At 36.7% G+C, this 25316-nt stretch overlaps 2 protein-coding genes across 7 annotated transcripts in view; one reads left to right on the forward strand and one right to left on the reverse strand.

Annotated features, from left to right (window-relative positions):
- Positions 1-18425, forward strand: part of LOC132704004 (dedicator of cytokinesis protein 3) — a 53129-nt gene extending 34704 nt beyond the window's left edge. For 2 of the 4 annotated variants that reach the window (XM_060673597.1, XM_060673601.1), the window contains 20 exons: positions 48-339; positions 717-1147; positions 2142-2395; positions 2583-2873; positions 2930-3089; positions 3144-3378; positions 4028-4045; positions 4944-5106; positions 5165-5407; positions 7073-7267; positions 7338-7479; positions 7559-7725; positions 9376-9729; positions 10477-10619; positions 10676-10928; positions 11829-12025; positions 13469-13662; positions 15931-16177; positions 16238-16419; positions 18270-18425. In XM_060673597.1, the coding sequence (XP_060529580.1) occupies positions 48-339; positions 717-1147; positions 2142-2395; positions 2583-2873; positions 2930-3089; positions 3144-3378; positions 4028-4045; positions 4944-5106; positions 5165-5407; positions 7073-7267; positions 7338-7479; positions 7559-7725; positions 9376-9729; positions 10477-10619; positions 10676-10928; positions 11829-12025; positions 13469-13662; positions 15931-16177; positions 16238-16419; positions 18270-18412 (4304 nt within the window). In that variant the 3' untranslated portion in view covers positions 18413-18425. The remainder of the gene's footprint in view (positions 1-47; positions 340-716; positions 1148-2141; positions 2396-2582; positions 2874-2929; positions 3090-3143; positions 3379-4027; positions 4046-4943; positions 5107-5164; positions 5408-7072; positions 7268-7337; positions 7480-7558; positions 7726-9375; positions 9730-10476; positions 10620-10675; positions 10929-11828; positions 12026-13468; positions 13663-15930; positions 16178-16237; positions 16420-18269) is intronic. The other 2 variants (XM_060673599.1, XM_060673598.1) reach the window with 2 other exon arrangements.
- Positions 18426-19134: 709 nt separating this feature from the next.
- LOC132704006 (adenine phosphoribosyltransferase) lies at positions 19135-22780 on the reverse strand. 3 transcript variants are annotated; one of them, XM_060673605.1, is made up of 5 exons: positions 22526-22780; positions 22237-22474; positions 20494-20685; positions 19330-19416; positions 19135-19181 (listed from the first exon to the last, which is right to left on the reverse strand). In XM_060673605.1, exons 1-4 carry the CDS (start codon positions 22777-22779, stop codon positions 19360-19362), a joined length of 741 nt encoding a protein of 246 aa, XP_060529588.1. In that variant the 5' UTR covers position 22780; the 3' UTR covers positions 19135-19181; positions 19330-19359. The 3 variants fall into 3 exon arrangements, with proteins under 3 accessions (XP_060529588.1, XP_060529587.1, XP_060529589.1); XM_060673604.1 differs by lacking the exon at positions 19135-19181 and having other exon boundaries at positions 19322-19416; positions 22526-22777; XM_060673606.1 differs by lacking the exons at positions 19135-19181; positions 19330-19416 and having other exon boundaries at positions 20470-20685; positions 22526-22773.
- Between the last annotated feature and the right edge of the window lie 2536 nt (positions 22781-25316).

Consider the following 25316-nt stretch of genomic DNA (forward strand, 5'->3'; position numbering starts at 1 on the left):
AGATGGCGCTCTTAGAAATTAGCGTCAAAAAGAGCGCTCCTTTGCAGTGGACCTTCTCGCGTTACTACGATGGAAATCGCATCCGGAAAGGATCCAGGAATCGCTCCAGCGGGTGTTGAAGCTGGGCGACGAGGAGTTGGTGAAGTTCCTGCAGGACGTGTTGGACGCGCTATTCGCGCTGTTTTCGACGGAGGACGGCAACTCGACCGCCCACAGCGGTCTCGTGTTCCACGTGCTGGTGTCCATTTTCAATTTACTGGATGGCTCGAAATATCAACACTTCAAGCCGGTCCTGGACGCCTACATCAAGAACCATTTCGCTGCCGCACTCGTCTACAAGTAAATACGAAATCTATTCCTAGTTCAATTCGTTACGTCTCCTCACTCATGGTGACAGAATTTGATAGATTAGAAAAAATAGAAAAAGTAGATTAACATCTAAGATCATCACACGGGGATTTTGGACGGGCAATAAACCTTAAAACCCTTTTAAATTTATTCAGGTGAAATAGTTTAGTTGAACTGAGGTGGCTTTTACTTGATGAAAATCCATTTATCAAAATAAATAAGAACTAAAAGTTCAGATTTTCACGAAATTATATATTATAACATGAAAATTGTTTCGACAACACCATGTCTTTATCAAACATTTGATCAGATTTTCTCACGGCAGCGAATTCTTGTTAGAATGTGATATCTTGTGTTCCGTTTCGCAGGGGTTTGCTGACAAGCGTGCAACACTGCGCCGACTGGGTGGTGTCGTTCGACAAACAGGAACCGATCCAAAAATGCTTCAAGAGTCTGGAGTACATTTTCAAGCTGATCATACAGAGCCGGCTGTTGTTTTCGCGCGCCACCGGCGGCCATTACGAGGACAGTTTCCGGCGCGACCTCTACAGCGTGTTCTCGTCACTGAATAAAATGCTGACGATTAACGACGCCCGTATCATCAACACCCAGGTGGCGCTGCTGTTGGCGCTTAGCTCGGTGTACGAGCAGCTGAACGAGGTACTACCGACGATCGAGTGCACCAAATTGGCCGCGACCATGCTCGATTTTATACCGAGGGAACTGTCGGCGCCTTTAGCCCAGGCCAAGCTCGCCTGCATCAAGAATTTGGTTACGAGCAAGCTGTTTCAGGACGACGGTAAGCTATGACTTGTATCTGACGTTTAACGCTCTCCATAGATTAAACCTCCACTCCAATGCTGAAAATTTGGCGCTTCTGTTCGCTGTCAGATTTCCTTTGTGTATTTGGACTTGAAGGTGGGGCGGGGAGGTTTTTTATTTGCTTGTTGAATTTCTAAGTGATATAGATGCAGTTCCAGTACCACGATAAAACTTTATTTTCTTTTTTATATATATATATATATATATATATATATATATATATATATATATATATATATATATATATATATATATATATATATATATATATATATATATATATATATATATATATATATATATATATATATATATATATATATATATATATATATATATATATATATATATATATATATATATATATATATATATATGTATATATATATATAATCTTAGTAGGCTGCAAAAAAAAATTGAAGTCTTCCGTCAATTAATTTTTTATTAACAGCATTTTAAACAAGACGCGTCCGAAAAAATGTCGCAAATAACGCAAATTGAGTATAGAGCAGTCATAAAGTTTTTGACATTATTATTTAAAAACGGCTGGATGGTGTGTACGACCAAAGTTCTCCTTCGTATTCTAAAGTGAAGATTAAAACTGTGAAGATAGCTTCACAGTTTTAATCTTGCTTAGATTGGCCCCTATAATTATATCAACGGATAACACTTTTTTACAAGTAAAAACCATATATGAACATTTATTGTTATTTAATTTTAGATTGTTTATCCAAATCCTTTTGAAATAGTCGTCGGGTGATTTTATACATTTAAAAATTTCTGCATCTGCAAAAAGCAAGTAATTTGAATTTAGATTATCTATCCCCCAAGGAGCAAAAATAACTTTGGGTCAGAATCTACGCAACCTTTTTTATGTGGATATTTTTAATTTTTTGAGCAATGCTAATCAAATTTGAATGAATGAAATTCCATTCAAAAGTAACTAAGCAAAACATGCTGTCGTATTTCAGAGTCGAGGAATATTCTCTTGGCGAACGCCTGCAAACATCTGAGCTACCACCTGATCAGAAGGGACGAGCTTAAGCTTTGCACGGAAATATTGGGCGAGATTCTCGGTTTTCTCTTCAGGCACAAAAAAATTAGCGAGGAGCAAGGCAAAATCAATAACTGCATCCACCACGACGTCGACACGCTCAATCTGTCGGTTTTGGAAGTGCTGATACAGTGCATACTCAGCATCATCGACAAGGATTCAAAGATTTTGGTTAGTTTGAATATCAACAGCTGTTTATTTCACCTGAAAACCATTCTACTGTCCCGTATATATTCAACCGACGTTTCATTCCCCTCAGGATGTCCCAGTAAAACGTCGACCAATCAGTTTCTTTTTATTTAACACATTTCCAGCTAATCTAATTCTTAACCCACTGAACAATTTCCTCATGATTCAGGGATGTTTGGTGGCGTGCCTCATAGGGATCCTCCAGCTTTTGGACGAGTTCCACTACAAACGCCTGTGGGAGGTGCTCATGGGTCCTAATTGCGATCGTAAACCGCTAAAAGACTTCCTGCTCAGAGTTTTCCTCGTATTTCGAAACCTAATCCGCATGGAGGTGTTCCCACCCGACTGGCTGGTGATCAAAATGCTCACGAACAACGTCATCCTCAAAGCGCTCCAGGAGTTCGCTCAACCCTTGGCGTTTAAATTTTTGGACAGCAGGGCCGGATATTTCGACAAAGAGGTTAGTTTCCGCGCACTCTTCGAGTACGATCTTGTAACGCAAGGTTTGTTCCACAGCTCTGGACGAACTACTTCAACTTGTCGGTGGATTACCTCACGCAGCAGTCTCTGCAACTCGAACAGTTCTCCGACGTTAAGCGGGAGAAAATCATCGAAAAATACGGCGACATGAGGGTGCTGATGGGTTTTCAGATACTCTCGATGTGGTCCCAACTCGGTAAGGGCGTGGTTCCCAGCAGTGACGTTTAAACTCGAATCGTCACCATTATAGGGGAGTGCAAGTTGCATTTCATCCCGTCGATGGTCGGGCCTTTCCTCGAAGTAACCCTCGTGCCGGAAATCGAGCTGCGCAAAGCCACACTGCACATATTCTTCGACATGATGGAGTGCGAGCAGAGGGCGAGAGGTAACTTTAAGCAGGTGGAATGCGAGCTCATCGACAAGCTCGATATACTGATCTCAGAGAATAAGGGTGACGACGAATACAGGCGGCTGTTCAATACCATGTGAGTTTATACTATGTTATTTCGTTAAAAAGAGTAATGAAACGGTCAAGATTATCGACAGGACAAGAAGGGTTAAGATCTGCCCTTCAATGTTCGTCGGTTGGTTTTACCCTTACCCTTGGAGCATACTTAAGCTGTATTATTTATAATGCTGCTCAGTGATAAGACATAATTTCAATATAAAAGTTTATAAACTTGTGTCCTAAAATACCTGTGTTACAAGATACAGGGAGTTAAAGAAAAAAAATTTCTTTAGTAATATCTCAACAATACTTTGGCTAACTTTTTTGAATTTGGCCATTAACGACAAAAAACTAATATTGTGTTGCAGTTAATGTTAATCCTTTTTATATTAAATATGCTCACTTGATTTTTAATTATTGGTAAACATGATTAAATCAGTTTTGATCTATAAAATATTTTCTTATATTACACTTTTTAACCGTCGTAAAAGCAATTGAAAAACTTTTTGACCGAGTCGCTAAGTTTGGACCTTTCGTGACTTGTTTATGATCTATGGCTGCATGTAAAATTTTTTGTTTTACCTAAATCCTAAAACCGTTTCATTTCTCTCTCCTCGTAACGAATAGACTATACCTGTGATAAGCGATGACGTTTAATATACGTGTCTTGTTTGTTGCTTTCGAAGGGAACATTTGAGCGCAGTGTAAGTAAATCAGTGCATGAAAAATGTAGAAAATGAATTTCAAAGTGGATGAACGTGTATGGAGAGTTATATCCGTCTAATGGATCCAAACTAACCCTAATAAATGATGTTATTTCTCAATTTTTCTATTTGTTTTGTGACATCATTTCAATATGTTATTCTTCTTTGAAGTTGCTAAAAAACTTGCCTAGTTTTTTCTAATATTCTAGCTTGAGTTTTGTTTAAATGGTTTAAATTTATCGATTTTTCGAATACTTTCGGAAAGTGTAAAAAAGTGTGGAAAAAAAATTCTTTGTTTCTACTTTCGGCATATGGATTTTTAGTTTTAATTCGAGCTTGTCTTTTTTGGTATGTATATATATAATATCATAAACTCATCAGTAAATATTGCGTCACTCGTGTGAAACGTTCGAACTACTGTCTGACGTTCCTGCCATATGTTCTTCATATACCTCTCCAACACCCCATATATCTCTTATATACTTCCACATACTTCTCATATACCTCTCCTATACCGCCATATACCTCTCATATAGCTCCTTATGTTGGGTATAATGAGTAATATGTCGAAGTATACGTCAAGCATAGGAGTAGTTCAAATGTACCGACCTGTCTGGCCCAAGCGACACGAGTTATTATTATAAATTACTATTACAAAAAAAAAGTACATTTTCTAAGTGGTTAGGAAGATTTAAATATTTTGAATTTCAAAGCTGTATATCAATTTGTAAGTGCTATTTTCGAATTTTTTTAAAGAAATTAGATTATTACATATTTTATACAAACATTAAAATAATGTGTAAATAAAAAGACAAAAATCTTCGTTACAAGTCGCTTATTTCCATCGTTGCCATTGCAGTTTAGGTGATGATGGGATATCTGTTAACGTCTCTTTTAGGCTGTTGGATCGGGTTCAGTCCGAAGATCCTACGTGGAAAGAAAGCGGGGCCGCCTTTATCAGCTCCATAACGAGACTGTTGGAGAGGCTTTTAGATTATAGGAACGTTATACAGGGCGACGAGAACAGGGACAAACGAATGTCGTGTACTTTTAATTTGCTGGTAGGGAACGTAGACGGGCGAAAGACCTCGATAATTAATGTTTATTTATTTCTCGAAGAATTTTTACAAGAACGAGTTTAACCGGAAAGAAATGTACCTGCGATACATTTACAAACTGCACGATCTGCACTTATCGGCCGAGAACTTTACCGAGGCGGCGTTCACGATGAAACTATACACGGATCAGCTTACGTGGAACACGAACCAGATCGTTCCGGATCCGAATTATCCGAACCATACCGAATGTCAAGTCAAGGAGCTCCTTTATCGGCAAATCATCAATTATTTCGACAAGGGAAAGGCAAGTGATTTAAGTTTTATATTTGTTAGGAGACTTTTAGTCAGGAACTTGCAGATGATAATATGTTTTTGAACATAAATAAATGCCAAATGGCAATCTTTCATTTATTAGCGCAATTCAGGTCCGCAGTGCAGGATCCACAGAAATTGCTTGGAAAGGGTTACTTTGGGTTAGTTTGCTTTGTTTGGCAAACCTTTATCATGTTTGGTGCGCCTCAAGGATCCCATTTGGACCCTTTGCTTTTCGACCCATTCATTAACGATCCAAACTCTTACATTCCTTATTTCTGCTGCTCTTTGTTGAACGATTGTTGCTTCTGACCATTGCCTTGCTCTGGAGGAAGACGTTGACAGGTTGCCTTTATGTCAACCTGGATCTCAATGTGTCGATGTGCAAAGTTCAAAGTTATGGAATAAAGCTCAGAGTTTGAAATAACTTTCTCATTTTCATTTTTCGTCCTAAATTGCTATTATAATTATTTTAGTCTAAAAGTAATAGTTTTTTTTCATTTTTCCTTAGAGTTATTATATTGTAACCAAACATTTTTCATATCTTTCTTTTGTTTATGTAGATATTTTTATGTTTCGTAATTACTCAACTGATATGGATTTAACCTACGAATAAATAAATAAAGTCGAATTTTAGGACCACTCATTTATTTATTTTTCTTATGGCTATCCATGTTTAATTCCACATACAAAATCTTTATATTTTGAAAAAAGGAATAATAAAATCAATTTTTTTAAAAAGCAGTAGTTCATATGTACCATATTTTAAGCACCCTTTCTTAGAGAGGGAGGGTTATGGAATGTAAAAACAAATCTGGTTTCCCTTTGATGTTTCATAGTTGGCCCTGCTTGGTGTTCTTGAACAGTTTTGATTAGTTATGTTGCATAATTTTTGACATATTCCATCGTTTCCATACTCTTTGAACACCCGGTATAGTTTTACAAAATAATATTTTTTTATTCTTATTGTTAATTAATTAATATTAATTAATAATTAATATTATCTTTAATTTTTATAAGATCAGCCAGTGAGTTTCTGTTAAACTCTGAAGAAGCCAACTGAAACTCGATCGCATTCTACTGTATACCGGCTTACGTGTTGTTTGAGGGGGGCGGAGCTAAAGGAGGGGCATGAACAGTGTCTCCGATGACTGATATTGGTTAGCTGGATTAAACCATATTGGTGACAGATAAAGACCTAAGTCGCGGCTAAGATTGTTTAGTTACTTATAGATTTCTTAAAATTGTCAGATTTTTTGTTGGTTGGTTTGATTATATGCAAGAATTTTAATTTTATCACATAAAATTTGATGTCCGGTTTCGTGATTGCGTCTGGCAACTGTCTCTCCAATGTGTTGTGGTATCACAAATGGAAATTTGTCTTTGAAGGATCGGAGATGGCGAGAGTTTGTGGACAAGCGGTAAATCTGGTTTTATTTACCGCGACTCAGGTCTTTACCTTTGACAAATACAGGAATCAGTCATCCGAGACACTGTTCCGCCCCCCTCAAGCAGTATATAAGCAGATACAGAGTAGAATGGGAGTCAATTTCAGGCTTCTTCAGAGCTTGACTGAAGCCAGTTTCGGTCAAGCTCTGAGTTTTGTAAAAAGTTTTAAGCTAAACATCATTTTCGAATCGCGTTCGTATAATTTCAGTGTTGGGAGAAGGGGATACCGCTTCTAAAAGAACTCGCCAACCTTTACGAGACGATATTCTTCGACTACAAGCAGTTGAGCGACATCCTCAAATGTCAGGCGAAATTCTACGACAACATTCTCACCCAGCTCCGTCCGGAACCCGAATATTTCCGGGTCGGTTTCTACGGTCTCAGTTTCCCGCTTTTCGTCAGGGTTCGTTTACTATCGCTCGTTTTCACGATCGTATTAAATTTAATAATCGCCCTTTGTTTTGACGTTTCAGAACAAACAGTTCGTATACCGGGGCCTCGAATACGAACGGATAGGCGCTTTCACGCAGCGACTTCAAACCGAGTTCCCTTCCGCACAGATATTGATGAAAAACACGCCCCCGGACGATTCGATCGTCAACTCGGACGGGCAGTGTATCCTTTTTTTTTTAATTTCATGAAAATTAACACGCTTTCGGTTATAACGTATCGTATTCGTTAACGAACGGTGCAGATATTCAAATTTGCAACGTGAAGCCGATCCCGGAAGCGACGCCTATCACTTTGGCGACCGATATTCCGGAGAAGATCTCCAGGTTCTATCACTATAACGACGTGAAACGGTTCCAGTGCGACAGGCCCGTACATAAGGGTATCATCGACAAAGATAACGAAATAAAGGTATAGTGCTTTCGCAAATAGCTTGATTTTGACCGAATGACTGCAACCAAAAGAGATGATAATAAGTATAGTGTATTATTTAAAGCTGGAGAGTGATAACAGCTTATTATATACGCAAAACCCGTTTCTGGGCCTCAACAACATTTTTAGAGCACCATAAATATAATTATATAAAAATAAATTAAATTTTGACAGTTTTAAAAATGATGTAATTGTTGATGATTTCGTTATCGATTTCAAAAGGACCATTCTTGCGTTTTCATTGACCCACAATATACAAATATAATGTTACATTTTTGAAAATTTTAGAAACGGAACAAGAAGTTACCATGAATCTTTCAAAATTCCAAAATTGAAATAATATATACCAGGTGTTACATTTAAAATAAAGCAGTTGAATGCTGTGACAAACTTATGAGAGGGCCAACTTTTGCATTAAAATTTTTTCAAGAAAATATCAAATAAGTATATGGAGATTTATAGAAGAATGCGGCAATAATGAGCTACTTTGTGCGTTTTGCTTTCGCTTCGTATAAAACGCGTTGGTTTTTACAGTAAAGACAAAAATAAGGCGAGAAAAAATTTGATTTTGTAAGTGAAAGAAAATAATAGTTTTTATCTTTCATGTTTAGAGGTAGTGACATAAAAACTATTCTTGTCTATACCAGTTCCATAAAGAAAAAATATTAATAAAACGTTTATTGCCACCATTTTACATATAAAAGATATATGTAGACATATATAAACATGGTGTGATTTGATGTGACAAATATTTTTTAGAAATATTTTTAAAAAATATAATATATTTAAATTCCTATTTTATTATAAAAAACATGCACGTGGATTTGGTAATTTTGAAGAGCTGTAGCAAAAAGACGTATACTTTTAAATAGCTATTTATTTTCATACACTTTTCAGGTTATTAAAAATATAACACCCCCCCTCCAAAAGTTGTATATTTTCCTTTTGCTTCATCTAAAAATTGATCGTGGTTGCTTTTTAACTGGACTAAAGAAATAGTTTTTATTTTTCATGTTTTTTAGGTATTGCTTGAAAACAATTTTTCTCCGCACCAGTTCTAAAAAGAAAAAAACGTTTATTGCCACCGTTTTACATAAAAAAGAAGATACACGCAAAATTAGCAAAATTTGTATGAATGTATATGTTTTTTTTTTAATGTCTATTAATTGACGTTAATTTTCTTGTATTTTTCACAGTTCTAGTTAGTGGGTTTGTTTATATTTCTTGTTATAATCTTTTCGCCTAAATTAAAAAATATAACATCCCCATACTCACAAAAAAGCAATTAAATTATACTATGATAAAATCAATAAAGTGATACGGTGATAGTAAACCAATATGTACAAAATGTTTTGTTGCAAACAGCATGAGCCTCACTATATATATGGTGGTAAAATAGTAATATCAAAATGTATTCTTTAAAAAAAAAACTGTTAATTTTAGTGCGAAAGTTTAGGCACATAATTGAATATAAAATGAATGAGCTCGTTCAGTAGAGTTCCTGAATGTATTTGCCACCAATTGCTACTACCCTGTCTGAAATTCTGCGCTTCTTCATTAATATTTCTTCGAAATATGCTCGGTCTGTCGTATCAATAACGTGCTTTCATAACCAACCCCCACCCCTAGACCTTGTGGATAGAAAGGACTGTCCTGGAGATCGCGGCGCCTCTGCCGGGCATCCTCAGGTGGTTCGAGGTCATAGACCGACAGACCGACGAGATTCCTCCGGTGCAATACGCGTGCGAAACGATGCAAACCGTTGAACAAGAACTGAGACAGCTGATCGCCGTGTATACGCACGACACCAAGCGGAACTTGAACCCGTTCACGATGAGACTGCAAGGTATCATCGACGCGAACGTCCAGGGCGGTCTCAGCAAATACCAGCAGGCGTTCTTCACGAAGGAATTCGCCAAACTCTATCCGGAGCACAAGGTCTACGTCAACACCCTGCAAGATTTGATCTTGAACGCTACCAGGGTGAGTCGAACGGTGCCAGACTCTATTTCAGAAAGGTGTAGAGTAATAAAATCTCGCTAGTCACTTAAGCCACTTTCATCGTTTGGCATATCGAGTTTAGATAGTACCGTCAGGGTTTGGTCTCATCTATGTATGATGTGCAAAAGGCGTTTCCGTAAAAATATACGAATTTCATTTTAAAAGAATATTAATTGAGCATTATATATAGTATTCGGTACCCTCATTAAACATTAAAGAATAAATTATGAAAAATCGTAATATCCTTCGACATTTAAGGGGTCGCGCTGAGGTCAGATCGATCTAGTCGTCAAGATTTATTTATTTATTCTTGTTATATTAGACCTTCGCCCCGAACTTTACAGCCTTTTTGCCCTATTTCTTAGTTCTGACGTGATGCAGATTGCTAGGAAAGTCCTGACGGTATTTTTCCTGTCAGTTTAAAATCCCTTGCTATTCTGGCTAACCTTTCGGGGCTTACTTTGCTAAAATGCTAGGTCCATTTCCTTCTTCTGTGTGTTCTCCACGTTGATTGATACTATCTTTCTTGTTAGTAACTTAGTGGTTAGGTATGAGTAGCTGCAAACTAGACCTCGGCACCCCAATTACACTTTTTTTATGTCTGGAAAAATAAGGGCATTATTATTATTTACTTCATGATCCCAACGAGGGGCAATATATTACTCTACATTTTTCCGAAATTGCCTGCCTGTACCGACGAAATCGAAACGTCAATCGGTCGAATTCAAGGTCATCGAGGAAGGCCTATACCTGCACGGCAAACTGGCGCCGCCTAGCGTCCAACCGTTGCACCAAAGACTGATCGAGCGGTTCTTCCAGTTGAAGGAGAGCCTCGGCTCGTTGAACCAACAAATGCCCAATAGTATAGTGAAGTAAGTGCGCGTGCCCTACTCCAACAGACGCCACTAACGTAACAAATCGATTTCAGCACGCCCCTGCCGCCGGTACCATCCGAAAAACGCCTCCTGGCGGACAACAGCGGAAGCAATCGTTCGTCAAACTCGAGCGGCAACTACGGCCATCTTTTGGAGCACCAGACGCTGTTGGACTACGACAGCGTCTACTCGAAATCGCTGGTAGGGCTCAAAACACTTTTTAGCCGAGGAAGGAGTACGTTAAGTTACGCAACTGAGTATGCCTTTAGGTTTTACGTGTCGACAGGGGAATGTTGCATGCATAAAGTAAGCAATTCAAGCTTCCGTATATTCGTTGGTAATACTGGGGAGGGCCCTACGGAGAGATGTTTATAAGTTTATGGTAGTTAAAGTTTTTTGATATAGACTGATTCCCCAGTCGTTTGCTAGCTTAGTTTAACTCTCTGTTTTATGTCCAAGTTCTAGTATCTATCTATGTTTCTATCTATACAAACAATAAATATTGATAGCAATTCAGTTTTGAGTTCCCATGAGAAAAAAATACATAACCGTAACCAAGAAAATCTGTTTATTAACCCCAGATTAAATGTGTAAACAACAAATTTTTAATAATTTATTTTATTATTTAAGAAACCGTACGTTTTGAAGACCCTCATAATTTTAAAAAGCCGCAAATTATCTTTTTTTGGGCCCTCTTTAGGTACCAAGCAAAATAATAGTTCCCGCTTTAAGCAAAATGCCATTATCTCGCTTTCCCTCTTGCATGATGTGTGGAGGGGGTGCTTTTAATTATTTTCCTGTGCACACTTAAAAGAACAACGGTTTTCTATTAATCCTAAATCCTTTTCAAAATTTCTATTCATTGTAGCTTTTTCTTGAGTCTGACCTGTTAGTAATTGTGACAATCAAAAACCGAACACTGAATTATAACCTCAAACTTCCTTTCATTTTTACGCTCATTTCATTGCTATCTGACTTCGTTTGGAGTGGCAACTAAAGACGAAAACCCGGCCAAAAGCTAATCCAACTGGTTTGTTTACGCTTCCGAAAAAACATCCATTTTTATTTGCATCCTTTTTATGTTAATGCTTGAATGAAACGTTAACTTTTTTTGTTGGGAACTGCTATTTCGTTTGCTTACTTACGATGTAGTCAATAAAGTAGAGGTAGGTTATCGAATGTTAATATTAATCGTATAATCCGCAGGACCTAGACAGACCTATACTCAGCCGCGAAAATTTATCGCTGCCCATGGGGAATATGATTACAGCGCCCCCTATACCGCAACGAGAGTCGAGGCCACGGTCGCAGGGATTTAACGGCACCAACGCGACGGAACTGCGCACGCCCACGAGAGGCACCGCAGAGTACAACAGCATCAGTTTACCGTCCATACGGAACAGGTAATAATAACTAATTATTATTATTATAATTATTAGCATGAGTTTTAAATTTACACCAAAACTTCATAAATGCATTTTTAGAACTGCCGAATTCTACCTAACAATTATTTTTTTGGCGAAAAAAAAAACATTTCAATTAAAATTAGCGACTTAAAATTTACCCAGAGCGCTTTAAATATGACGTAACACGAAAACACCATGTGACGTCACGATGCATTAAATGTCATCTAGTGAGAATTGCTAAACTAACCTGAACTCTTATCTATGGATTCCATGGTATTGTCATATACCTTACTTTTATAAGTTATACGTTATGTTTTCGTGAAAATAGTGTATCCTGACGTAAAATTATTTTGTAGGTGTGTTCTAAATCCTCTTCAAAATTTCTAGCAATTAAAAGAAATAGGTGTTTGTCCAAATTCGACGTAGGTCTCGATATAGACTTTTCTACTAAGCACAGTAACACATGATGTTATAATATTGTGCATTATGGATCAATGGTTTTCAAATAAAAAAGAATAATTCATTCGTTTATAACAATTTAGAGACGAATTTTTGTTTTCGTCTAGTTTTGGGCCCATTAGTGAAACCTTGTGCTGACATATCCAAGAGCTGTATAGGAATCAAATTACAATCTGGATAAGATTTTTATTTAGATACCAACTAAACCCGATGTTTCGGTTTTCACACTTTATATTAAAATTATATTTTAAAAATATTGGTCGTTAGAAAAAAGCCAACAATAATAATTAAAGTCATTACACAGGGTGTTATATAATAAGCGTTTTAAGTGTTCATCTAATCTTCGTTTTCCAGATGCAGGGAGCCAAAGATTTATTTCTATTATTGTTTTTGTAAAATAACGCATATTTCTGAACCAAAATTAGTGACTAGGGGTATTTCAGATTTAGTCAAATTTATCGTTAAAGAAATATAAGGAATATTGATTACTCAACTATGTTATTTATTTATAATTAATTCAACTTACAGACTCCTTAAAATTAACTTAAAATCTAACTAGTACTACTCACAACATGTGTAAAAAGTTACTCCATCAGAAATAGATATACGCAGGATATCGTTCGATTAAAATAATTCTATTATATTGGTAACATTCCAGAATAAGTTTTTTAGTAATAATAGTAATAAACTTACTTGCTTACTTGATTTTTTAAAAAAATAAAATCGTTTCGCTTTTTATGTCAGAAGAGGTATCAAGGTGGCGCCCTCTAGAAGTAGTGGTAAATAAAGGACAAAATCAAATTTCCCATGTCCGAACACTCCTGGGCATCAATCTTGTTTCGAAATCGCCATTATTTGCTAATTTTTATTTATTAAATATGCCGATAAAATTGAAATAAAAGTTTGCTTCCTGTCGAGCCTTATATATGTGTGTTTGTCTCGACTCTTTGTGGCATGTTTTCACAAACTTTTCACTTTAAGGGATTCGGATCCGTGCGAGGTGCCCCTCCCACCGAAAGCGACGCACACGCGCGAAAGGTCGCTAACGAAACCTCCCTCGCCGCGACTTTTAAGGCACGCCATGTCCATGACGCCTACCGACGGAACGCCCCTAAGAAACTCGTGGCCAGACTCGGGCATCGAAGGGGCGCCCCCTTTACCGCCACGATCTCACAGTAAGTGTTTTCATGAAAGTAATATTTACAAAAAATATAGGTTTTCACTGAATTTCAATTGCGTAAAAAGCATTAGATAGCTCAAGTTGTAGTTCGGATCTTCATGTTTGTAAATATTTTAATAAATAATCAGCTTAAATGTTTCTTGGTGTTGGTGCGCTGATTTCTAGTTAAGTTAAAAATAAAACACACTATTTTTAATGAATGTACCTACAAAAAAAAATTATCCCAAACTAGGTAACACTTACCTAAACTGAACAGTAATAATAGTTATCTTTTTTATTCTATGATAAATGAGGTATTTTGCTTCTGTTTAAATTAAATAAAAAATATAATATATTTAATGTAAGACTAACCAAAATGATAGTTATCTACTTTATTTTGAATCATATATGTCAAATAGTATTTACGTAGTAAGGATCTATAAAAATAACGTAACACTAACCAGGTAACAATTACCTAAACTAATTAATAATCATATTTATCTATTTTATTTTTATTCATATATGATAAATAGGGTGTTATATTTCTCTTTTTGCTAAGTAGGTAATACTTTACTCAACTAAATTAGAAATTATGTTTTATTTGTACAGTTATCTATATCTAAAAGTTGAAAGCAATATAAAAAAAATCATGTGTTTTTTCCATTTTTTAAAGCCATCGTTGTAAACTAGGATTTTGGAAGCTTCTTAAACAGGCATTTGTTTGGGAGACTACTTTCTCGTTAGACGTTACACTTTTGTCCACCAACCATTTCTTCAACTTTGGGAACAGGAAAGTCACTGGGTGGCAAATCTGGTGAATACGGTGGATGTTGTATTAACTGAAACTTTAATTCCATAATTTTGGCCATCGATATTGTGCAGGTGTGCACCCGTGCATAGCCTTGTGCTTTTCCTTGATTTCTTTGTTCAGCCGTTTTATTAATGGCGCGTAATACTCTTCCGTTATCGTTGTTGCAAGTAATCAATGTATGTGATTCCGCGATCTAAAAGACCTGAACGACTTCTTTCTCTTTTTTGGAGGCCGTTCACCTTCAAAAATCCAATGTTTTGACTGTTCTTTGTCCTCTGGAGTGTAGTTATGTTCATTCATGTAGCATTAACAGTTATATATCAGTGTAGACTTATCAGGAAGCGCCAAAACAGCCTCGGCACCCATTTTGCCGAGATCTTTCTGTTAATTGTGAAAATTTCCAACTATCACTTAAAATCATATCGTGAACTTTATCAATTATTTCGAGAGTAAACCTTTCCACAGTGCTGAATATATCAAATCTTTTCATGATCAAAAAAAGTACGTTCCAAAATACGAAGGTCACTTGAAAAGTTTCCTACCTCGACCTGAAGATGGCGGCACTAGTTACTAAAAACCAGTAATCGTAGTTGTGCACGTCTTGTTAGTTACTTACCAAAGTTTTTGAGTGAGATGTGAATGTTTTCGCGAAAGCTGTTATAAGCAGTACGCCTACGCAAATTAAAATTGAAATTTTGGGCAGCTGAATTAAATTGTGGCCGTATGAGCTTAGGAGTTAGAGTTCGGGACGTCCAAAAACTGTAACTACCGTGATAATATTGCTAATTAATTTGGGAGAGATAGTAGCAGAGGTTACGAAAATGCCGAAAAACGTGTTTGTCACATTTTAAATCAAGATTTAGGCATGCGAAAACTTGTTCGCGCGTTGGGTACAGGGTTTATTCACGTTAGTCCAAAAACATGTTCGAATAACGATCCGTTAGCGCAGTTTAGGCGCAATAAATCCGAGTTTTGGATACAGCATTATACGCCCGAACCAAAAATACAATCAAAACTGGCTCCAAAAAAAGCAAAAACTGTTTTTTTCTTGATCGATTTTCTTCGAAAAGGATAAACCATAACAGGAGCATACTACGTATTATTTCTTGACAAGTTTAGGACAGAAATTGCGGAAAAACAGCCACATTTGTAAAAGAAATTGCTATTTCACCAAGACTGTCTCATACCTCAGCGATTGCCATTGCGAAAATCCATGAATTACGGTTTGAACTGCTCGATCATCCGCCTCACTCACCAGATCTAGCCTCAAGCGACTTCTTTTTGTTCCTTCATCTGAAAACTCCGCTCGGAGAACAAAGATTTTCGTCAAATGAGAAGGCCATTCGTTAACAAAACAAAATGAGAAAAATTGCACATCATTGAAGGATCGGAAACTTTTCAAATTACCCTCATATTATTCCATATTTTGAAATTTTTTTTTTCATTTATTAATTCTTGTTTTTGACATTTCAGCGCCCGATAAACGGGTCCAGAGCCTGCCGAACGAACCGCCCCCCAACATACCGAAACGGGGTCAGAAGAGGTCCACTCCCTCCATATGCAGTGCCGAGTATCTGCCGCTGGACGAGCCGCCCACGGCCACGACGGCGGCCCCATCGTCCAGCGAGGGTGACCTGGTGACTTCAGGCTGCAGTCTGGGAACCGGGACGTCGGGCGCTCACGACTTGCGGGATTCCGGGATCAGCATGAACGAGACCAAGTAATTTGTTAGACGGAATTTTGTAATGGACGAGGCTAACAGATATTTTCATTCATTCAGTTCGGTTTTGAATAACTTCAACGCTCACTGTTACGAAGACTTCGACATGCAAACGCACCCCTCGGAGTTGAACATATCGGTCAGTCCTCAGGAGGGTGACGCCTCTAGTCCGAGGGAGGAGCATCCGCCCCCTATCCCGCCGAAAACGGGCGGGAGTTTGAACTCTAGCCTCGATTTTGGCGGTAAGCTTATAGACAGATGAATCTGACATACTTTATAAGTGCTAATGGTGACGTATTTTTTGACTAGCCTTCAATCATATTTAGATTTGAGCTAGCCGTCACTATGGTGCGAGTGCAGAGATCGCTAACTATGCCTACTCACCAGAGCAATGATTTCATATGAAATTTTTAATTAAATTTAATAATATAAAATTTGATGTTGGGTTATGCGGATGCGGAACTAGAAATTTTTGAGATTGCTCTACGCATAAACTGATATAAGGTCTGTGCAAATCCTCGGTCAATAATGATAAATCACTGTATTTATCGAACATTTTCGACAAATAAATCCAGACATAATCATTAGGTACCTTCACATAGAATGCCAATAGAGATCCAAAGGCTTTTGGGATGAAATCAAGCCCAAGGGAGTCCGCGCCCAATCTCAGTGCGTAAATCCTTAATATCTGTTCAATTGGTCTGTAAATCTCCGCAAAATTCGTGGAATCCTTAATAATTTCACGTAGATCCTTACTGCTTTCTGGCAAAATTTCGATCTACGGCGAAGGGATTTTGGAGTGGAGTTAAACAAAACAAATCACACCCAAACCGAATAAATTTATTCTTCTTGTAAAAATCCTTAATCGGTTTATTTTAACACAATTCTTTCAAATTTCTCCGCAAAGTAATCATCTTCCTTGTAATCCCACATAAATCACTGAATTTATATATTATTTCAGCCTTCACACCAAAAATCACCATATAATTAGTCGTGTTGCATCGTTTGCAATAAGTAGCCATCGATAAATCAGGAAATCAACAATAACTTTTCAAGCTTCACACCAATATTATCTTGCGGCACGTGCAATTATAGATAAATCATGGTAAATCGCAATATTTATTTCCTGCTTCGCACTAAAAGTAATATAATTATCCGTCTTTCATCATCCGTAAATCAGAATAAATCACTGGAAATCATCAATAAATTGGTGTAAATCACCATAATTATTTTAAGCTTTACACCAACATTATCTTGTAGCACTTGCAATTATAGATAAATCATGGTAAATCAGCGCATTTAATTCCAGCTTCACACCAAAAGTTATCATATAGTTATCCGTCCTGCATCATTTACAATAAGTAGTCATCGATAATAAGGATGAATCACTGGAAATCAAGAATAAATTAGTGTAAATCACCATAATTTTATAATAATATTATCTTGCGGCGCGTGCAATTATAGATAAATCATGGTAAATCACAATAATTATTTCCTGCTTCACACTAAAAGTAATATAATTATCGTCTTTCATCATCCATAAATCAGGATAAATCACTGGAAATCATCAATAAATTGGTGTAAATCACCATAATTATTTTAAGCTTTACACCAACATTATCTTGTAGCACTTGCAATTATAGATAAATCATGGTAAATCAGCGAATTTACTTGCAGCTTCACACCAAAAGTTATCATATCACATTTATCCTGCATCATTGACAATAAGTAGTCATCGGTAATAAGGATGATTCACTGGAAATCAAGAATAAATTAGTGTAAATCACCGTAAGTTTTTTAAGCATCCCGACATTGTCTTGTGGTACTTGCAATCATAGATAAATCATGTTAAATCACCACACTTAATTCCAGCTTCACACCAAAAGTTGTCATATATTATCCGTCTTGCGTCATAAGTAATCATTGACAAATAAGAATATATCACTGGAAATCATAAACAAATAAGTGTAAATCACCACAATGCTTTCGGACCAGATAATTATCCGCAATAAGTCAGGTTAAAATATACTAGAAACATCAATCAAGTAGTATCTATCCTGTTTCTGGTTTCTAGCTCTTTTCTCTCGTATAGGTAGTTTGGAAAGGCCACCGAGAAGAAAAGAACTAACCCCATCGAACGACATAATAAGCCCTCCGGAGAACTACTCTCACCCGAAGCTGTACCGGGAGAACGAGACCAAGGGAGCGGATAAGACCGAACCGTCGCACCTCTAACATGGCCGACGAACCCTCCCACTCCCCGGGTGCTCGGATACTTCTCGTTTATAGCGGTAGGGGCATTAGAGATTTTCGCGAGTTTTCGGTAGCGTAGTGAGCATCTAGTTTAGGCCAGAACAGATAAGTGTTTTATTTTATCCCCGCCTTCTATTTAATGATAATTCCAGAAATATTTTTTTAACAATAACAAGAGGTTGTAAAAATATCGCTGTATCGTAGGACCGCAGATTATTTTTCATATCCTATGTAATGAAATGTGAGGAATTGTAACCGTAGTTTTGACGACCTCTGGAGCCGATGGATACTTTGAACTTTGAAATTAAAATTTCAATTTTGAAACTTGAAACGTGGTCAAGTATTTATCGGATTTAAGTAGTGTCGTACGTCGTGATGTAACGTGTGTCATTTTCCGCCCTCTTTAAGTGTTTTATTGTTTTTTTTTTGTTTTTTTTGTAATCGGAACATGTTGTGCCAACTCGTAGGGTTAGTTATATTTGAAAATATTTCAAGGTAGGTATTTCCAGACGCAATCAAGTAGGACGGTTTTCCAGGTAACATAAAAAACGCACATCTATAATATTTACAACAATTTGCTCTAAATAATGCTTCTAAAGAATGCTAATTTCGAACTCTGAAATCGCCACATGGACTATAAAAAAATAATCACGGCGTTTATGAAAATAAGAGTGGGCCTAGAACGGAACCCTGCGGCACACACCCTAATAGACTTGGGCGTGTTTCAAACAGCCTGGAAACTCTGCTGTTCCTAAAATACGACAATAGAACGTTAGTCACGGATGAAAACGAGAAAACTTAAGTCGCAATAATGAGGCAAAACAATATTTACTATTAAAATACTCTTCCTAAGGTTAGTTATTAAGTATTTCGAGCGAAACGCTCATCAGTCCACTTACCGTTGTCTGGAGATTGTAAAGACCGGATACTTAAAACAAGCATGGCCGCCCCGTCAACAATTTGCAAAACCATTTTTCTCTGCGTATCTGTTTTGTAATGAAATAAACGTGATCACACTGTCAGGATGATTGGACCAAACGTTAAAATACTTAATCAAAAGTAAGTTATTTTGAATGTTTAGACGAAGTTTAAAACTGTGGCGCTCCGGACCAAGCAGCAAACCAACTCAATCAAACGCTTTTCGACCTCGAGACTTTTTCGTAAATCTATTTTTTATATTCGATTATTTACCTAATTTCCGTTTGTGGAAAATGTCTGTGTACCCTTAATATCGGAACCTACATCGAAGCTCGTACGAAATTGTTGGTAATTTTGTTTTTAATCGGATTCCGCCGAAATTTATTTTCCATTCGATGCAACGGCGTTTTTACTTTATATCAGGAACATTCAAAAGGTTGCGAGGAATAAAATCGGCTAAATGAAAACAGAACGTATGAGCGATTGGATTTTAAACGAATTACCAGCATTTCATACATTTGTACATAATGGTGCTAATTATTTTTCATACTATTGATATTTTGTAGCCTTTTTATTCCAATTTCAACCTTTTTTTTTTCGTATTTTATATAAAACTCGAGATTAAGTAGATTAAAATCGGTTATTTTTTACCAAAACTGCGATTTGGATTGTAAGGATCGTCGATTCCATGTAGAGGGGATACAATCGATTTGTTTTAGATGTGAACTAGTCATGTAACCGATATTTATATTCTTATTATTTATGTTAAAACGATAAAGTATTGTATTTTTCGTAATAATTATTACGAATTCATGTAGTACATTTAATAAAGATCAAAAAACTATGTTTTGTTATTTAATGGGGAATGTGGCTAAAATATAGAATTGTGGAGGGTGGGGCGTTCTAATACGGAAACACACCCTTTTAAGGCGTGGCCAATTAAAGGGGCATTCCTAAAAAGGATTATACCCTCAATAGCAAAACTATAGGCCACGCCCTTTAATTTCGGACTTTAAAAAAATTGATTTTTCAAAGATTATAAAAAATCTCGGTTTAAGATCGTCTCCTTCAGATGCAAAACTTCAATTATCTTATCCGAGCAAAAAAAAAAAGAAGAAAAATTAATACTTTATTAAAGAAATTACCGGGGCGGAAATATTGGCTCGTCCGTTCAAGGACTCCAGTTCGATGACAACCAAACAACTGGCCACCGTCGACCCTATCGTTTTAATCAGCTCGCAGCTGGCTTTCAGACTTCCGCCAGTTGCCAGAAGGTCGTCGACTATTAACACCGACTGTCCTTTTTTTATTGCCGATCCTTGGATCTCGATTGTGTCCTAAAAAATGGATACCGATAAACCCATAATCAAAGGACATGGGAAATCATCCGCCTATGCCAATAAAACCAGCATTTATAAAACAATCAATGAGGTACAATCGACATGCGCATGCGGCAAATTTAAAATCTCGTTTTTAAGCAATAACTTTGCGGAATTCAACAACCAACATGGCCGCTGACAGATCGTCAATAAATTCAGACACGGCTGTTTTACGGCAGTATTTCCTCCAAATGTGCCAAGATCTCGATATATGTTCTGAGAAAACAAGTTAAATATGCGGATATTATTGTTTACAAAGGAAATGGCGCCAAATGCAGGTTATTGGATGAAATGTAGAGGCGCAGAAAAATATTATCTTCTTTATGAAGATATCATTACCGCCTGCAACCCATCAATCATTACGAGAATTGGGCCACAACAAATAATAAAAAGAAAATGCTTTACAGCATAGACAGCACGATAAGACCGCACTCTGTGAATAATAAAGTTGAATTTTTGATTGGTAAGAATTCTACAGATGAGAGTTAAAATTTCTGTTTTGGTTAGTTTAGTTTTAGTTTAGGTATTCTTATGTTGAAATATTGATTCAGGTGGCAAATGAAAATTGTACCCGAAGCAATATTTCAACAAGGAAACAACAAAAACTAACCAGAAAAGAAATCTTTTCAAAATTCTGAAATTGAAGTCAATTCACATGTCATATGCAAAGTCAAACCAAATCAAAGCAACAGAATTTTAGCAGATTCGCAAAACACCGGCTGCCGGATTCCCTTTGCATAAATTACCACACAAAGTTTAGTAAAAGGCTTTCCTCATAGGAAATGCTCTTTTGGATATAGTTATTGCGGCATTCGACCTTTTCTTGTTGTACTTTTTATACAATTGTCAAAAGTCATGACGTTTTCATAACAAATTTTGAAATTGCAATTGTTTTTTTTTATGGTTTCCGTCATATTGACTGATGCGAGGTTGAGTTACAAACAAATTATTTATTGTTCTTTATTAAATACGAACTAAATCTAGAAGACTCAGAAATTGTGATATCTTGCATAATAGAAAAAATATTAATTTATTTGAAACACACAATCGCCTATTTGTTGTAATGAATAAACGAAGCACTAAAATACATCAATTAAATTTTTGGCAAAGACGTAAAATTTTGTAAACTCAATTTATCAACTCGAGTTAAATTACTTTAAGAAAACGGGCACCGTTAGATAAATAGATAATAACAATTTTACAGTTTTGCATAATTCCCCGGCAAAATTGAAGAAATATAGCAATTTGCAAAGCCATGCAGCTGGCAATCGCAGTTAAAATTTAAGTAAGTGATTTGCAGGATTACCTTTCAAGGTTGGGTTCCTTATTTTCATATTTTTTTCTAATATTATGTTATGTTAAATCATCCCACTTTAAACCATGAACGATAACATAACTTCAAATATCACTTTGCACGCATAGTGTAAAACGTAAATCGCATCGGCCGTCCCACCGTCACCGCACAATCTGAATCGCGAATATCAGCGAAAACATCAACTTGGACGTTACCTCTCCATATTCTAACAGATACGAATGCGAGAAAACTTGGCCCGGCAATTTTCCCTTTTTCCGAATCGGCACGAACGGCACTTGCAAATCCAGGGCGATCGACGGACCGAACAAAAATCCCCTAGATTCTAGGCCTACCACGCATTGCACGGCCGGCTCGACTCGCCTCGCTTCCTCGATCAACAGGTCCTTGAGCGCGGAAAACGCTTCGGGGCTCTGCAAAACGCCGAATATGTCTCTGGTGAAGACAAAACGGCGTTAAACGGAACGCGCGGGATCAACCGCTTACCTGAACAACACGCCGGGCTTCGGAAAATCCGAGTAACTGTGCACGTGCTTTTTGATTATTTCGATTTTGCCGCGTTTCGGTGAATTATCAGCGTTGGCCATGATTCGTCTACTTCGGTAACGCGAATCGGACGTGTTAACGAATCGAGGTTGTTGTGAAATAAAGAAAAATTGTCGACGATAAAGTCGAGCCGGCAAAGTGGAGGTCGTGTCGCGAATAAATATATGATGGGACTCCGAGCGAACGGATGGCATCATGTTTATTGACGCAGTGGCGGCTCGTTACCCATGTCAAACTATAAGAGTTTATTTTGGAGGAACATTGTAAATGCAAAAGTTGTTTGGATAGATGTGCCGCATGCAATGAAATTAGTTGCTGTTATATACTGTGTCCCGATATAAAATTATAAATTAGGTCTCGGAGGAAATAATTAATTGCATCAGTTACATGGGCGGATATTTTCTTGGGTTTGTTATTGCGTCAATGTTTGCTTTTTAATTAGACGCGTAGCATTTCTATAGAATTCAAATGGCTGTGATTAGGTGTATATTACGAGATTTTTTTTATGTCCTGTTCTAGCAAATAATCTTTATCATAGGATTTCGTTCTTAACTGGTACAGAAATTATGAACTGCGAAAAAAAAAATGTTGTCTGCTGTCCGCTTTTTGTTTTTGGACTTTTACATCGATAACATATGTGAAACCGCTGTGGTTCAACCGCGGCCATCTTTTTTTTTTCGACTGTTTTTTGGACATTGCTATGACACATCATTGGCGTCCGAAGTTCATGGCCATCAACTTCAAATTTGCCATACTAGTAGAATTTGGTTCTCTATTGGGAGGGGGCCGGGAATTATTTTAAAAAAATTTAAAACCGCGTTTGCATGGGTCCAAGAAAAAATTCATTTCCCAAAAACCGATTAATCTATTGAAAAAGCTATAGAACGAAAAGATCCGCCAGGTCCAGTGCTATAAACTTTTATTTTTGTTAATTTTCAAAAATGTACAGGGTGTGCTCTGTATTCGCAAAAATGTCAATTTATTATACACGACGATATATCCCGTATAGAAGCTAAAACTTGTGTATTTAAGGTTTTTAAATTATTGAAGAAGAAGAAGAAAAAAAAGGGTTATTTCGGCTTCCAGAAAAAAAATATAAAAATTAAAGAAAATCCGAATATATACAGACAAAAATGTAAAACCCTGAAAATTGTTGTTTTCGAAAGTAAATGATTAGCTATTAATCAAAATTGGCAAAAAAATGTAACTAATTAGTTAGTTGGATAGTTAGAGCTACGATTTTTGTATTTATGGTTTTGCTCGAGATATTTGAAGAAAATGCATATGAAAATCGCTACTTTTAGTTCATAGCTTCAGAAAAAAAATGTTTTCTTGAAAACCATTTGCTCTGTTTTATGTGCTGACTGACGTGGTAAAGTGACGCGTCCCGCACGCTAGATTGGTGGGTAATTAATTAAGTATTTTACAGACGACAGTAGAAAAATATTTTTTGCGCAAGCGTAAACAATTTTATCCAAAATTACCTTTCGAGAGGGATTGAGAAACAAGCAAGGTCTAACTACTACCCTGCAAATAATCAAAAACCATAACGAACTAGACAAAAACAGAAAACTGTGACATAAATACAGGAACACCGCAATTGAAGAACATTACATTCTCTGAGCAAACCAGACCAATAAAATCTGATTGTTTAGTTTTTGGGATTTTCGCTAATTTCGACGTATAATTACCCAGTCTGCATCTTATCTGAAACATAATACTTATAAGCAAATCCAGAATACACGGACAAGAATCATTTTATCGTAGATAAGCAACAGGTAGATAATATGTAATACTGTACAATGTACAAAGTGTACTGATTTTTGAATAAAACTGCGTTCAATCTATAATATAAAAGGAATTATATACTTGTACATGACTACAACCACAATCTGAACCACATGAACCAAATTTGAACAATCAAAATTCGTTGAAAGGATATATTCAGTTAGCGAAGCTACCACAAGACTGCAATTCCGTTTTTAAAAACAAATTTAAACAAGTCTTCTTGTTCTGAGCTATAATACCGTCTGTTGCTCTGTTATAGAGCACCTTGCACTACGTGGTAATATTTTTATTAAATATACAGGGAGATTCACAAAGAACCTCTAAACTAGTAAATTACTAGACCTCAAAATTTTATGCGGGTTCAAAATTTACATTTTATTCTAAATTATTTCATTAGCTGAGAATGATTTCACGGTATATAAATAAAAATTACAGGGAACAATCACAAAGCAAAATTTAACAATTTTGGTAATTCTAATAGACAAAAAAACAAATGTGGGTCTCATTGAATTTGTGTAGGGGCCACAGGGGTTGGTTGTAGCAGAGGCCATTACTCTAAAACTTTGGATACAAAGGTCCTTTTGGGAAAGTGTATGTGTCAAAATAAACCCTATGGCATGTAAAGTTTATGGTTATATTTGTTTTTTTAATCCTTGCTTTTTGTGAGCAATATGAAAAAAAAAGAAAACGATGACGTCAGGGGTTCGTTGTGACAATCAGTTTGAGGCAGGTTGTGACTGGCACATCCTACCCCACTTGTTACTTTCGAATATCTGCGCTCGTATAAAAATTTTATATCTCGGTAACGGTAAGTCCTATGGGACCGCCGTTGGTGCAGAAATGGTCACCGTCGAAGAAAAAAACTTTTTTTTGTCTGTTTGTCCGTTCTCCGTTCTCGTCTTTTGGTTTTTCCTAAATAACTTTCGAACCGTTGGAGCTACAA

This window comes from Cylas formicarius, unplaced genomic scaffold (assembly GCF_029955315.1).
Source record: "Cylas formicarius isolate icCylForm1 unplaced genomic scaffold, icCylForm1.1 PGA_scaffold_6__28_contigs__length_40554024, whole genome shotgun sequence".
NCBI classification, from domain to species: domain Eukaryota; kingdom Metazoa; phylum Arthropoda; class Insecta; order Coleoptera; family Brentidae; genus Cylas; species Cylas formicarius.

Bases quoted from the DNA above. Each gene is read 5' to 3' on its own strand.
- LOC132704006 (XM_060673605.1), bottom strand. From the start codon at position 22,779: ATGCCATCCGTTCGCTCGGAGTCCCATCATATATTTATTCGCGACACG. The intron at 20,686-22,236 runs GTAACGTCCAAG...TCCATTTTTTAG, and splicing joins ATCTGTTAGAATATGGAGAG to GACACAATCGAGATCCAAGG. The intron at 19,417-20,493 runs GTAATTTCTTTA...ATTACAAAACAG, and splicing joins GAGCCAATATTTCCGCCCCG to ATACGCAGAGAAAAATGGTT.